Source organism: Mesoplodon bidens (genome assembly GCF_964165515.1).
Source record: "Mesoplodon bidens genome assembly, chromosome: 4".
In the NCBI taxonomy this organism is placed as follows: Eukaryota; Metazoa; Chordata; class Mammalia; order Artiodactyla; family Ziphiidae; genus Mesoplodon; species Mesoplodon bidens.
The window spans coordinates 54,894,671-54,908,889 of NC_138160.1; the positions used below are offsets into that span (position 1 = coordinate 54,894,671).

Below are 14,219 nucleotides of genomic sequence, written 5' to 3' on the forward strand. Positions count from 1 at the left end.
TTATTCGGTGTATAAAAGTTTTATGCACAGCATGTCCTTCTACAGAGCAATGTGTATTTATGCTTAAAAAATAAAAACATGGATATGGATTAAGGTTGCTATGATAAATGTTTTCATTAAGCCATATCCAATATGCTATATTGATAACCATGAGTGATTCCAAGAATTTTCATGCACATTTTTTTAACTAACTGAATATTCGTGGTGTAATGTTTTCATCTTGTTTTGAATCATTGCAAAATTACAAATTTTACAGGCTGGGTTTATTTCCGCCTCACTAAAAAGTCTGGTCCTGTGGGGCTTCCCATGAGCTTACAGTTGATCATGGGGAAGAATGCTGTTGGGTTTTTTCCCTCTCTCTCTTCACCTCAGTTCTGTTTCCATGTAGGATAATTCCACGTGTCCTAAATCTAGAGAGCCAAGAGAACAGCAATGAAGAAGTGGTGTAGAAACAAGCTGGTAGTCTAAGATGCCTGACCATGTTTAGTTCATCTTGGTAATCAGGTCAAATGTAGATATGTCCAGTGTTTTATATTTCTGGTTACTAAGTTCTCATCTGTTTCTTAGTTATTATTTACTCTGAATAGAGTTACCTCTGCTTCACATTTATTCTGAATATGATGAATTGTTTATGATCTCTTGGTCTCTTCTGCCTACTCACTATCAGAAAGGTAGGAGGTAAAGGGAGGGGAATGGTGTCTAAGCATTTGATTGATTACTTTCACAATTTAAAAAAAAATCTGTCTATATCCTGCTGTGCATTATGATTAATAGATTCAAACCACCTTTCTCTCTGTCTCCCCCATACACACACTAAAAATAATCAAAGACCTCGGGGGCCGTACAGAATAGAGAGATGAGCTGATTTGCTCACAGCCAAGGGTAATTAGGGAATCTGAAAACCGTGACTGTGGTAAAATTAAATTTGTTGATTTTTATATTGCTCCACCATCAAAAAGAAAGAATCCTTGACATTTACAGAACATTAAGGTGACATTATCTACCACTGGCAGAAAAGAAACACACGTTTATATACAGTGCTGTGAAATGAGATGGCGGGATGAAATGGCGGAGGCAAGAGGGAGGGATGATAAAAGAGAACATTGGATATTCACACTCTGGCATTTAGGGAAGTGCAGCTTTATACCTGTTTCTTTTTTCATGACTGCAATGTACTTGAATCAGTGAAAAGTAAGTCTTGAAGTTTTAGGTGTAGTGCTTGAATGCATCCAACAAATTATTCATTGTGAAAAGATTCAGCTTTTCAGTTTATGCTTGTCAGTGATCCCATCCAAGCCAAATTAGAAAGGAGAAGGGAGTGTGTAACTTACCCCAAAGTAAACTGAACGTTTTTTTTTTTTTTTTTTTTTTTTTTTTTTGCGGTAGGCGGGCCTCTCACTGTTGTGGCCTCTCCCCCTGCAGAGCACAGGCTCCGGACGCGCAGGCTCAGCAGCCATGGCTCACGGGCCCAGCCGCTCTGCGGCATGTGGGATCTTCCCAGACCGGGGCACGAACCCGTGTCCCCTGCATCGGCAGGCGGACTCTCAACCACTGCGCCACCAGGGAAGCCCAAACTGAACGTTTTTGAGATAAGATTTTTTTGATTTGTGAAGCAGTTTTTGTCCAGTCCCTCAGCAGTCGATTTCTTCATTTAGAGTGAATAGAATAGATATGCTGTCATGTGGGACTGAGTTTGGCATATAGAAGTCGAAAGGTTGTTGATATTTGCCTTAAGGTCGTCTTCCTTAGTAGGTCGGATGGGTGTCACGTGGAAGTTTGTGAATCTTACCCTGTACCTATAGCACAGTAGGTGGCCATGAGCTGTGCTATGCCCAAGCCCACTGTCCCAAGTCCCAGGCTTCCCTTAGCTCGGACCCCACCTGTGGGTCTGTGCCACCTCTGTGAACTAGGACCAAACCTGCCGTGCAGTCGAGTGATGTGTATATAGCACTGTAACAGAAATGTTAGTTAAGTCTGATTAAGCCTCTTCTCTAGGCAAAGAATGTCATGGTCAGCACTTTAAAATGTGCTGGTTGATCTTTCAAAGGATCATTTATAATGGTATTAAATTCTCTGTGTGGATGGTATATCTTAATGTGGTGATAGTGTTGATGATTTTTAAAGCACAGGGGCCTTATAATATAGCATTTAGAAGGAAAAAGAAGATAAGCATTGTTTTTTCCTGGACAAAGATGTATTATCAGTGATTTAAAAAAGAAAGAAAAAAGACCCAGAAAACTGATAGCCTGTGAAAGAAAGAATAGGAGAAATCAAAAGGGATGGTCACTTGACTTTTTTCAACATGTCACTTCTGACAAGAGTAAGGAACTTTCTTTACTCTGGGTGTGTGCAGTTACCAGACTGGTATCAGTGATTTTCCATTTCTGCATCCTTCTGTGTGGTTACATGTTCTCTTATGTTCCTCTGCTGAGAAGTCCTAATTTTTTAACTAAAAAAAAAAAAACAACTCTCCAGTGTATACTGAGGATTAATAAAATTAAAAATAAAGAAGGTGTGATGGCTGGCTTAGAGGGGGATGGATCTTTTCACTCCCAGTAACTTCAGGGCAGATCAGCATTTGGCACTGTCTAGTCTAAAGGCAAGAAGATGTAGGGAACCATTGGGTACCATGGTGAAGCATACCCTTTGTCTTGTCCTGTGAAATGTACAAGGAGCTCAGCGTGAAAGCAGGCGTGGGAGGTCAAAGGCGACACTTTAGGCACTTTTCCGTAAGTTACAAACCTGAGCCTAAGTGTGAGGTGTGTCCCAGAAAGATGGTAGGAGACGATATGGGCATAAATGTCCATGAAGTGACTACATGATGTCCACATAGCAAAAACCAGTATTAACAGCATTGCTAATGATGATCATTTGTGTCACAGGATGATCATACTCTACGGTGGGCATCCCGTGGTTCATAAGCTGACGTTTGGGTCATGGCCTTTCGTGGCGGGGTCAGGGGGAAGAGTTGTCTCTACTAGGGTTGTAAAAGACAGATTCTAAAAAGTAATTATTCTCCTAGTTAAATGGAGTCAACTGAGAGTTAGTGGACTTGTGTACAAGTAGAACGAAATCTGCATGGACACCTCTTTCATTCTTCCTCCTCCGCGCCACTTTTCTCAAACCGGTCCCATGATTTTCCTGTTTGCCTGACACCACATGGACTCATGAACCCACATGGGCGTCTGTTTCCCAGCGTTTGTCCTTCCTTCTCTCTCTCTCTCTCTCTCTCTCCCCCTCTCTCCACCTCTCCTATCCCAGATTTTCCTGAACATGTTTATCCCTTCTTCTTTGTACAGTTGGCAGTTTTTCAGAGCACTTGGATCAGATAAATGGACGAAGCGAGTGTGTGGACAGTACAGATAATTCCTCAAAGCCCTCCAGTGAACCCACTTCTCACGTGGCTCGGCAGCGATTAGAAAGCACCGAGAAAAAGAAAACCTCGGGGAAAGTCACAAAGTCCCTTTCTGCCAGTGCTCTGTCCCTCGTGATCCCAGGAGGTAGAGAGACATCTACTTGCATGACATCGTGTGATTTGTGCATGCTCACCCCCCGCCCCCAGTTTGCAATGCCGATTGACATACAAGATGGCTTGAAACAGTAGCGGGTGGTGTCCTGGCGCAGCCCTCCAGAGTGTCTCCCTGGAAGACCTCCAGAGCTCCCAGGGGCATATGTGGTTTATTCCTTCTCACTTCTTTGTACAGCAGGAGATGAGGCAGGCTCCCTTCCCACAAAGGCTTATTTCTTTTATTTGTTTTCTTTCCTTTTCTCCCACGCCCCCCAAGTTAAGTGATAAATTTCCCTCTTCTGAATAATTTTTCTTCCCTAGACTATGCATCATTTGTATCCTTTACAGAGCTATTTACAGCATCTGTGTTGGAAAGCTAAGTATAGTTTTTCTCATCTAATTAACAAGGAAATTGACACAGAGAACATAAGTTTTTCATTTCTGGGGATGCAGAGTCACAGACAGCACTGAAATTACAAGGATTACCAGCCCTGTCTGTTGGGTTATGCTTCCTCCTACTGGTATTATTTTCTACCCTATATTAAAAAACTGGGCTTAATTATGGTTTTGTTCAATTGCAGTATGTTTCCACAACCTAGTTTTGCCTCTACTAATCACAAAGTCTACAGTAGTTTCACTGGCTGAGATGAAAATATATACCCTGGTGGTTATGACTTATCACTCAAATAACAGTAAGAGAGTGGAAGTGGCAGTCGAATTATATTGCAGATGGCTTGCAGTTGGAAGAATACAGACCATGTATAAAAGGGATTGTTTACATTGTTGAAATTTCAAATTCGTGCAGAAAGAAATTGGGTAAAAACAAAAGCTCCCTGGGGGGTAATGCTCACGGTAGCATATTCTCATTTCTGGGAAATGTCTGTGTAACACCATAAAACAAACACCTATCTCCCTAGTTTGAGTGACTATTCATAACCAGAAGGCAATGGCCCCAGTGCAGCTGCAGTCAGGAAGGTAAGTGGGATGTGATCCAGTCCACTTTGAGAGCTGATGAGAAAGCCCACATCTTGGTGAATGTAGGTCAGTTATTCAATCTGAGGAGATAAGATAAAATGTACTGAGGTAAAGGGTCGGGGGCCTGGCTCTTTTAGCAGTTTGGATCTGTGTATCCGCTCTGTCTTCTTCCTGCCTTTGCATGTGTTGAAGTTCCCTGCCCACCAGTGTGCATCTGTTCACCTGGCCTTTGGATGAGACAGAGGTAGCCAGGAAAAAAGGGTCAGGATGCCGCATGAAGTCAGAAAGTGAAGGAGCTTGGATAGTGATACATTTAGCTAATTGTTTTCCTTTGGACAGATATAAGAATTAGAGCAAAAGATAGTCTGGATACTTTCAGTTTGCTGTGGCCACGATGTTACCCACTGCACCCCGGGAGCCTTCAGCTGTGCTGGCCCTTTGTAGCCTGGCCCTGACTGAGCTCACATTTAAACCTCAGCATCTTTTTGTAGGTTATTCTTTTTCACACACACACACACACACACACACACACACACAGAGACACGCAATTTCACATGACCAGTTAGGATCTGTTTAGATTCACATAGATGAAACAGTGATAAGAACTATAAGTTAAAAGTGTGTTTGTTCAGAAAACAAGGAAAACAGAATAGTATTGGTGTTGAAGAATATGAAGTGAGTTTTTCTTAAAATTTCTCTATCCACCTGCATTATCCTCTCAGAAACCTTGCTAGAATTACAGGTAATACATGAAGAGAATCAGTTCTAATCGTAGTAATAAGGAATGATTCTTTTATAGAGAAGTTAACATTACAATGTTTTCTTGATCAAAATTGTTTAATCAGTACTAGTTCAGTAATATTACAAAAAAGCAGAGGTAAATTGATGAATTGCTTTCCAGGCCAGGTTTTTTCTAAAAGAACCATGTTAAAGTTATTTAGGGCAAGATTTGGAGCCTGAGTGTCTTTTACTATAGTCCATACAGCCTTCCCTGTGTGAGGGTATGCCTGAAATTTGTGCACCTATGGTTTGTTTACTTACTAATTTATGTATTTATTTTGGGGGCTGCGTTGGGTCTTCACTGCTGCATGTGAGCCTTCTCTAGTTGCAGTGAGTAGGGGCTACTCTTAATTGTGGTGCATGGGCTTCTCATTGCAGTGGCTTTTCTCATTGCGGAGCACGAGCTTCTAGGCATGTGGGCTTCAGTAGTTGCAGCATGCGGGCTCAGTAGTTGTGGCGCATGGGCTTAGTTGCTCCGCGGCACGTGAGATCTTCCCGAACCAGGGATCAAACCCTTGTCCCCTGCATTGGCAGGCGGATTCTTAACCATTGCACCACCAGGGAAGTTCCTGTTTCTTTAATTAAAAGAAAGTGTATTAAAAGATCACGGTCAGATAGAAGTGAAGTTTTGTGTGTTTTTTAATTTGTGTAGAGAACTAAGAAGTTGTAACTTCAGAATGTGAGTTTAAAAGTTAGTTTAAAAAGAGACACTTCTGAAATTTTCTTGACAGGCTTCTGTCAAGTTACCTGTTACCATGCTAGTTACCAGTATAAATATTTTTATATTATTTCTTCTTTATTAGAAAGGAATGGATTTGTTTTGTGACTGTGCTCCCAATCCCAGCAGGGCTACCTAGTGAGGGCTACCTGAGACCAGTTTGTGGGACCAGGATGAGCTGTGATGACTGGCTTCTTTGTTGCAGATATGTTTGCTGTTTCTCCACTGGGAAGTCCAATGTCTCCCCATTCTCTGTCCTCGGACCCTTCTTCCTCAAGGGATTCCTCTCCCAGCCGAGACTCCTCAGGAGCTTCTGCCAGTCCACACCAGCCCGTTGTGATCCACAGTTCAGGGAAGAACTATGGTTTCACCATCCGAGCCATCCGGGTGTATGTGGGAGACAGCGACATTTACACAGTGCATCATATCGTTTGGGTAAGACCGACACTCTCTCTTTCTGGTTAGTTTTTGTTCCCAGCCAAACTGGAGAATAAATATGTCAGCTGAGGCGTAGTTAACAGCAAATGATTTTTCTGTTAAGCTGGCATTTGGGACCTGTTTCATACTCTTGCCCTTTATCTCTGTGGTGGGATTGAATTTAGCAAAAGTTAATTCTTTCTCATAATTCTGTTAGTCTTCATATCTGATTATCCACCCTGCATACCAAGCTGGTAGAAATAGTCAAAGATAGTCCTGTTTTTATCCTTCTTTCATTCCTCTTTTCTTAGTTTTTTTCCCTGGCCATCCTTTTTTTTAAGTACTTTCTCAGATCACCTGAAATTGTTTAAGGAACCATAGGAATTACCCTATTTTAGGATGATGACAGAAAAAGAATAGCAAAACATGTCTTACTGGTTTCCTCTTAGGAGCTCAGGATCATTTGCTGATTAACTCAGAACACTGAGCCACAAGAAACAGTAGGTGTCAGGGTTGTCATTTGTTTGCTTACTAATATATGCTCTCCTCTTGGACTTTAGAATGTAGAAGAAGGAAGTCCAGCTTGTCAGGCAGGACTGAAGGCTGGGGATCTGATCACACACGTCAATGGAGAACCAGTGCATGGACTTGTCCACACAGAAGTTATAGAGCTCCTGCTAAAGGTACTATCTTTTTGATGTCATGGCCATCCAGATGAAGGAGGTAGCCAGAAAGAACTAGTACCAAGAGTTCTTTACTCAAGGTCTAGAGTACTTCTATATGGCACATCCATACACTCAGTCTCGTTGCTGAGAGAATATGCGGTAGTCTGTTTAATGTAAAGGCAAAAATAACATGAATTTTTTGGTTTTATATCATGAAATACACGTTCATATATCTGCACAATCACGTCTTAATTTAATTTTGCTTCTTATCCTAAATTACAAATAGAGTTCTCTTTGTTTATGTACCACACATAGTAAAATCTGTTTGGAAATCGTCCATCCTAAAGGCGATTTTCTTCAGTAAATTTTATTCTATATAGCAGAAGACAAAGTAGTATTAAACTGTGAGGTCAGATCTGAAGGTTGAGTCTGAGAGTTGGGTTTCCTTTTGAAAGGTAGAACTGTGAATATATAACGTACACTATAAATGATAGAAATAGGTGGTAATGGAAGAAGGGATTCTAGCGATCATTAGTAGGCCTTTTCCCATTCATACGTACAAATGAATTTGAATGTAGATCAATCTCTACTTGGAATGTAAGCTGATTCAAGCCAATGGAGTACGAAGATCACAAGACGCATGAGTATGATAGAGAGAGACAGTCTATACTGATCCTCTGCTTTCTTTTGGGTTATTTGCTCAGCCACCTGCTGACTACAGAATATAAAGTTATAGCTCCAAATATGGATCTGGTTAAAACAAAGATAAATTTGAGTTTGATTTTAAGTTTTTTCAAGGAAAGACGACTATCTGTGATCAAAAATACAGTCTTTAATTGTAGGATTGTTTTACAAGTACACAGATGTTTACGGATGACCTCTTGCTGTTGTGAGCACTGGGAGGGCTGGGCTCTAAGGGGCTATCAGAGAGGCGTGAGCCATGACCTCAGATAACCTGCAGCCTATTGAGAGGCACAACATAAACACATATGTGTCATTTAAACAAGGGACATTCAGACTGTTTCTAGAGCACTCGCTCTGAGGCAGGTGCCATGGTAGATGTTGGCAACATAGGAATTCAGGTATGGTCCTTGCCCTCGAGGACTATGGGAGATATAGAAGAGGTATGCAGGTAGATAAAGTTCAGCTTGATTAGCCAGGGCCATAGCAGGGGGAGGAGTCCCATACTTTTGGAGAGAAGATTCTGTGAATGAGGAGAGTCATCACAGAGAAGTGACACTGAACTGGGACTTGAAAGAAAATTAGGATTTGGAAGGTAGTGCAGGTAGGTGGGTGTACAAAGCCTTTGAAAAGTAAGTACAGTTAAATGACTTTTCTTCTTCCTTCTCTCATCCCCCAGCCAACACAAGTGTATTCTTCAAATGATTCAGTGTCTGGCCTAGGTTCCAGGAAGAGTAATAGCATGCATATTCAAAGGTCCATTGTGAAGTGGCAGATTGTAGGAAAGTTATTGCTGTTGATCAGTTCACAGCATTAATGAAACTTTGGTCTTGACCTCAGTCCCCATTGGAGTTGAGGCTGGGCTTTGCTATCCTCCATACCTACAGGTGGTTCCCCTAACTCTACTCAACTTTCTCACAAATGCATACTATACTATTGGGCTCCCTGATGGCTTTGTCATTGGTGAACCATCAGGGTAGTAGCTGTATTTTGGTATTCCAGATGCTTTTTACACGATGTTTTATACTTGCAAACTACTTCACAAAATCTCATGGCATCCTTAGAAAAAGGTGGAAGAGCCATTACATAGGGCTGTATGTATATTTAGAGATACATGTGCAATACTTATTTATCTTTCGGATTGTGAACCTAATAAGCGTATTGCGTGTTTCATGGCTGCAGCTTTGGTCACACTTACCCTCACAACTTCAAAACGAGCCTGCTATGGAAGCACTAACTTACATGCACAAGGAACTAGAAAGTCACGGTCATCCGGTTCAGTTCCCCACAGCTCTGTGAATCCCTGTAAATGTGCTCCTTCAGCGTCGCCTTAAACCTCTCCTGCCCCAAGGAGTTAATCACCTCCATCCAGCTTGCAAGTAGCTTGTTAAAAAAGAACTTTGTCAAAGCACTGAAATCTCTCTCCAGCCACTGCAGTGAGGGGTGGAGGCCACATGAACCCAGTCATATCCCCTGCTCCCATAATTACCTGCACAGTGTAGCCTCCCTAATCCAGAAAACTCTCTATTCAACCAGGTTGCTTTTTTAGTACAGCATTAGTTTAAATCCCCAATCGTAAGAGAAGCCCTAAAATATCACCAGCGCCTGCCTCAAAATTTCCTTTCCCTGAACTCTGGAGAACCTCTGGAAACTAAAATGGGGACCATCAAATAGCATCGTTATTACCGTCTTCACATATTAGCTGGGCCCCCAAAATGTGAAGTGTGCGAGGTACCGAAGAGTCACACAGCAAATGACACCTATGAATAATAGGTAATCGAGAGCCTTTACATGAATAAACTCAGGTAATCCTCATACCTTGTGCATAGGTGCTATAAATATAAATGTCCCCATTTTACAGATAAAGAAATTAAAGCAGGGAGAAGTTAACAAAGCAGCCAAGGTTATCTGCTAGGAAAGAGCAGAAGAGGATTTGCATCTCGGCAATGCAGCTCGAGAGCCTGTGCTTTCAACCAGCACGCCACTGTGCTCTGTACGTGAAGTCTTCTGATTGCCAGTAACTTAATACAGTCCAACGTTCACAGGGGAAACAGTGGCAATACTAGGCTATAATCAGAGTGTCAGACAAAAGGAACAAACTGTAAATATGGCCCAGGTTCTAAAGGAGAGAGAGCTTTCCACCAGGGTGGGCAGGGGTGAAGAGTTAGGGGTTCTCTGTGCAGGGCTGTGAAGGATGGGTGGACATTTAGTGTATGGGAAGGGAGTGCAGGACGGTCTAGGCAAAATAAAGAAGATGCTTAAAAACACAAGGACAGGAAGCTCCGAGTGCTTGAGGTGCATGAGTAAACCAGTGTGGCTGGAGCCTGAGTTCATAGCATCTGGGATGAAGTGTGCAAGGTGGCTGGGGCTGGATCATGGAGGGTTGAGTCAGGGCAAGGACACACGTATGCAGGAAGAGTGCTGTTCCCCATGTGCGTCTTGCAGAGAAAGAAATGTAAAAACAGTCTAGCTCAGTGAAGTACCCAAGGCCAACTGATAAACTAATGTGGAGTCAGACTGAGAGAAGAGACTGAATAGCCTGACTTCTGCTTTTGTATTCAGTTCAGCCAGCTTAAAATAATTTCCCTCCCACAGTGCACTAATCACACAAGTAGTTTAAAGTAAAACTTAACTAATAGAACATTTAACAGTCTTCTGGCCCCATTTCGTTGTTATTTTTTAAAACAGTGCTGCAGAATTTCCCTGATAAGAGACTGCTTCTTTCAAAAGAATTTGTTGAGGTCAGCGGACCCAGTAAAATACAGTGTGCCGAGTTCTGGCAGCACTTGCTATAGCCGATGGATCCACCAGATGGCAGTCTTCACAATTCTCACCTATTCTCCATAAAATTATAATATTTTTCAGTCATTTACTTACCATTTTTGTAATCATTAACGTTTCCAACCAAATGTTTGCACTCTGCATTTTTTGTGTCTGTATTTCCCCTTGGGGAAGTTATCTTTTTGTGTATTTCCATAAGTCAAGTGAACTGTCATCTGGAACAGCCATATGTAGAAACAAAAAAAGAAAACTGGGTTTGGTTTTATAGTGGAAAGGGACTTTAGTACAGAACTTAATGACGTGCTCTGATTCAGCAAACCCTGGTCATAACTTTTCTGGTGAGGAATGTTCAGTATTTATACTATACATATATATATATATATATATATATATTTTTTTTTTTTTTTTTTTTTTCTGGTACATGGGCCTCTCACTGTTGTGGCCTCTCCTGTTGCGGAGCACAGGCTCTGGACACGCAGGCTCAGCGGCCATGGCTCACGGGCCCAGCCGCTCCGCGGCATGTGGGATCTTCCCGGACCGGGACACGAACCCATGTCCCCTGCATTGGCAGGCGGACTCTCAACCACTGCGCCACCAGGGAAGCCCCAGTATATTATATTTTTTTCATATAATGTTGATGATTTTTTTTTAATTTTTTGCTTTATAACAAATTTAATCAGTTATACATATACATATGTTTCCATATCCCCTCCCTTTTTCATCTCCCTCCCACCCTCCCTATCCCACCCCTCCAGGCGGTCACAAAGCACCGAGCTGATCTCCCTGTGCTCTGCAGCTGCTTCCCACTAGCTATCTACCTTACGTTTGGTAGTGTATATATGTCCATGCCGCTCTTTCACTTTGTCACAGCTTACCCTTCCCCCTCCCCATATCCTCAAGTCCATTCTCTAGTAGGTCTGTGTCTTTATTCCTGTCTTACCCCTATGTTCTTCATGACATTTTTTTTCTTAAATTCCATATATATGTGTTAGCATACAGTATTTGTCTTTCTCTTTCTGACTTACTTCACTCTGTATGACAGACTCTAGGTCTATACACCTCATTACAAATAGCTCAGTTTCATTTCTTTTTATGGCTGAGTAATATTCCATTGTATATATGTGCCACATCTTCTTTATCCATTCATCCGATGATGGCCAGTTAGGTTGTTTCCATCTCCGGGCTATTGTAAATAGGGCTGCTATGAACATTTTGGTACATGTCTCTTTTTGAATTATGGTTTTCTCAGGGTATATGCCCAGTAGTGGGATTGCTGGGTCATATGGTAGTTCTATTTGTAGTTTTTTAAGGAACCTCCATACCGTTCTCCATAGCGGCTGTACCAATTCACATTCCCACCAGCAGTGCAAGAGTGTTCCCTTTTTTCCACACCCTCTCCAGCATTTATTGTTTCTAGATTTTTTGATGATGGCCATTCTGACTGGTGTGAGATGATATCTCATTGTAGTTTTGATTTGCATTTCTCTAATGAGTAAAGATGTTGAGCATCCTTTCATGTGTTTGTTGGCAGTCTGTATATCTTCTGTGGAGAAATGTCTATTTAGGTCTTCTGCCCATTTTTGGATTGGGTTGTTTGTTTTTTTGTTATTGAGCTGCATGAGCTGCTTATAAATTTTGGAGACTAATCCTTTGTCAGTTGCTTCATTTGCAAATATTTTCTCCCATTCTGAGGGTTGTCTTTTGGTCTTGTTTATGGTTTCCTTGGCTGTGCAAAAGCTTTTAAGTTTCATTAGGTCCCATGTGTTTATTTTTCTCTTTATTTCCATTTCTCTAGGAGGTGGGTCAAAAAGGATCTTGCTGTGATTTATGTCATAGAGTGTTCTGTCTATGTTTTCCTCTAATAGTTTGATAGTGTCTGGCCTTACATTTAGGTCTTTAATCCATTTTGAGCTTATTTTTGTGTATGGTGTTAGGGAGAGATCGAATCTCATACTTTTACATGTCCCTATCCAGTTTTCCCAGCACCACTTATTGAAGAGACTGTCCTTTCTCCACTGTACATTCCTGCCTCCTTTATCAAAGATAAGGTGACCATATGTCCGTGGGTTTAACTCTGGGCTTTCTATCCTGTTCCATTGATCTATCTTTCTGTTTTTGTGCCAGTACCATACTGTCTTCATTACTGTAGCTTTGTAGTATAGTCTGAAGTCAGGGAGCCTGATTCCTCCAGCTCCGTTTTTCGTTCTCAAGATTGCTTTGGCTATTCGGGGTCTTTTGTGTTTCCATACAAATTGTGAAATTTTTTGTTCTAGTTCTGTGAAAAATGCCAGTGGTAGTTTGATAGGGATTGCATTGAATCTGTAGATTGCTTTGGGTAGTAGAGTCATTTTCACAATATTGATTCTTCCAATCCAGGAGCATGGTATATCTCTCCATCTATTTGTATCATCTTTAATTTCTTTCATCAGTGTCTTATAATTTTCTGCATACAGGTCTTTTGTCTCCTTAGGTAGGTTTATTCCTAGATATTTTATTCTTTTTGTTGCAATGGTAAATGGGAGTGTTTCACTTTCAGATTTTTCATCATTAGTATATAGGAATGCCAGAGATTTCTGTGCATTAATTTTGTATCCTGCAACTTTACCAAATTCATTGATTAACTCTAGTAGTTTTCTGGTAGCATCTTTAGGATTCTCTATGTATAGTATCATGTCATCTGCAAACAGTGACAGCTTTACTTCTTCTTTTCCAATTTGGATTCCTTTTATTTCCTTTTCTTCTCTGATTGCTGTGGCTAAAACTTCCAAAACTAGGTTGAATAAGAGTGGTGAGAGTGGGCAACCTTGTCTTGTTCCTGATCTTAGTGGAAATGGTTTCAGTTTTTCACCATTGAGGACGATGCTGGCTGTGGGTTTGTCATATATGGCCTTTATTATGTTGAGGAAAGTTCCCTCTATGCCTGCTTTCTGCAGGGTTTTTATCATAAATGGGTGTTGAATTTTGTCGACAGCTTTCTCTGCATCTATTGAGATGATCATATGGTTTTTCTCCTTCAATTTGTTAATATGGTGTATCACGTTGATTGATTTGCGTATCTTGAAGAATCCTTGCATTCCTGGAATAAACCCCACTTGATCATGGTGTATGATCCTTTTAATGTGCTGCTGGATTCTGTTTGCTAGTATTTTGTTGAGGATTTTTGCATCTATGTTCATCAGTGATATTGGCCTGTAGTTTTCTTTCTTTGTGACATCCTTGTCTGGTTTTGGTATCAAGGTGATGGTGGCCTCGTAGAATGAGTTTGGGAGTGTTCCTCCCTCTGCTATATTTTGGAAGAGTTTCAGAAGGATAGGTGTTAGCTCTTCTCTAAATGCTTGATAGAATTCGCCTGTGAAGCCATCTGGTCCTGGGCTTTTGTTTGTTGGAAGATTTTTTATCACAGTTTCAATTTCAGTGCTTGTGATTGGTCTGTTCATATTTTCTATTTCTTCCTGATTCAGTCTTGGCAGGTTGTGCATTTCTAAGAATTGGTCCATTTCTTCCAGGTTGTCCATTTTATTGGCATAGAGTTGCTTATAGTAATCTCTCATGATCTTTTGTATTTCTGCAGTGTCAGTTGTTACTTCTCCTTTTTCATTTCTAATTCTATTGATTTGAGTCTTCTCCCTTTTTTTCTTGATGAGTCTGGCTAATGGTTTATCAATTTTGTTTATCTTCTCAAAGAACCAGCTTT

The 14,219-nt window shown here is 41.1% G+C and overlaps 1 protein-coding gene across 8 annotated transcripts in view; it reads left to right on the plus strand.

The window, feature by feature from the left end:
• Positions 1 to 14,219, plus strand: part of MAST4 (microtubule associated serine/threonine kinase family member 4) — a gene marked incomplete at its 5' end in the record, with an annotated part of 581,401 nt that overhangs the window by 551,303 nt on the left and 15,879 nt on the right. For 6 of the 8 annotated variants that reach the window (XM_081231058.1, XM_081231059.1, XM_081231061.1 and 3 more), the window contains 3 exons: positions 3,300 to 3,500; positions 6,187 to 6,416; positions 6,959 to 7,081. In XM_081231058.1, coding sequence (XP_081087184.1) covers positions 3,300 to 3,500; positions 6,187 to 6,416; positions 6,959 to 7,081 — 554 coding nt within the window. The remainder of the gene's footprint in view (positions 1 to 3,299; positions 3,501 to 6,186; positions 6,417 to 6,958; positions 7,082 to 14,219) is intronic. The other 2 variants (XM_081231064.1, XM_081231065.1) reach the window with 1 other exon arrangement.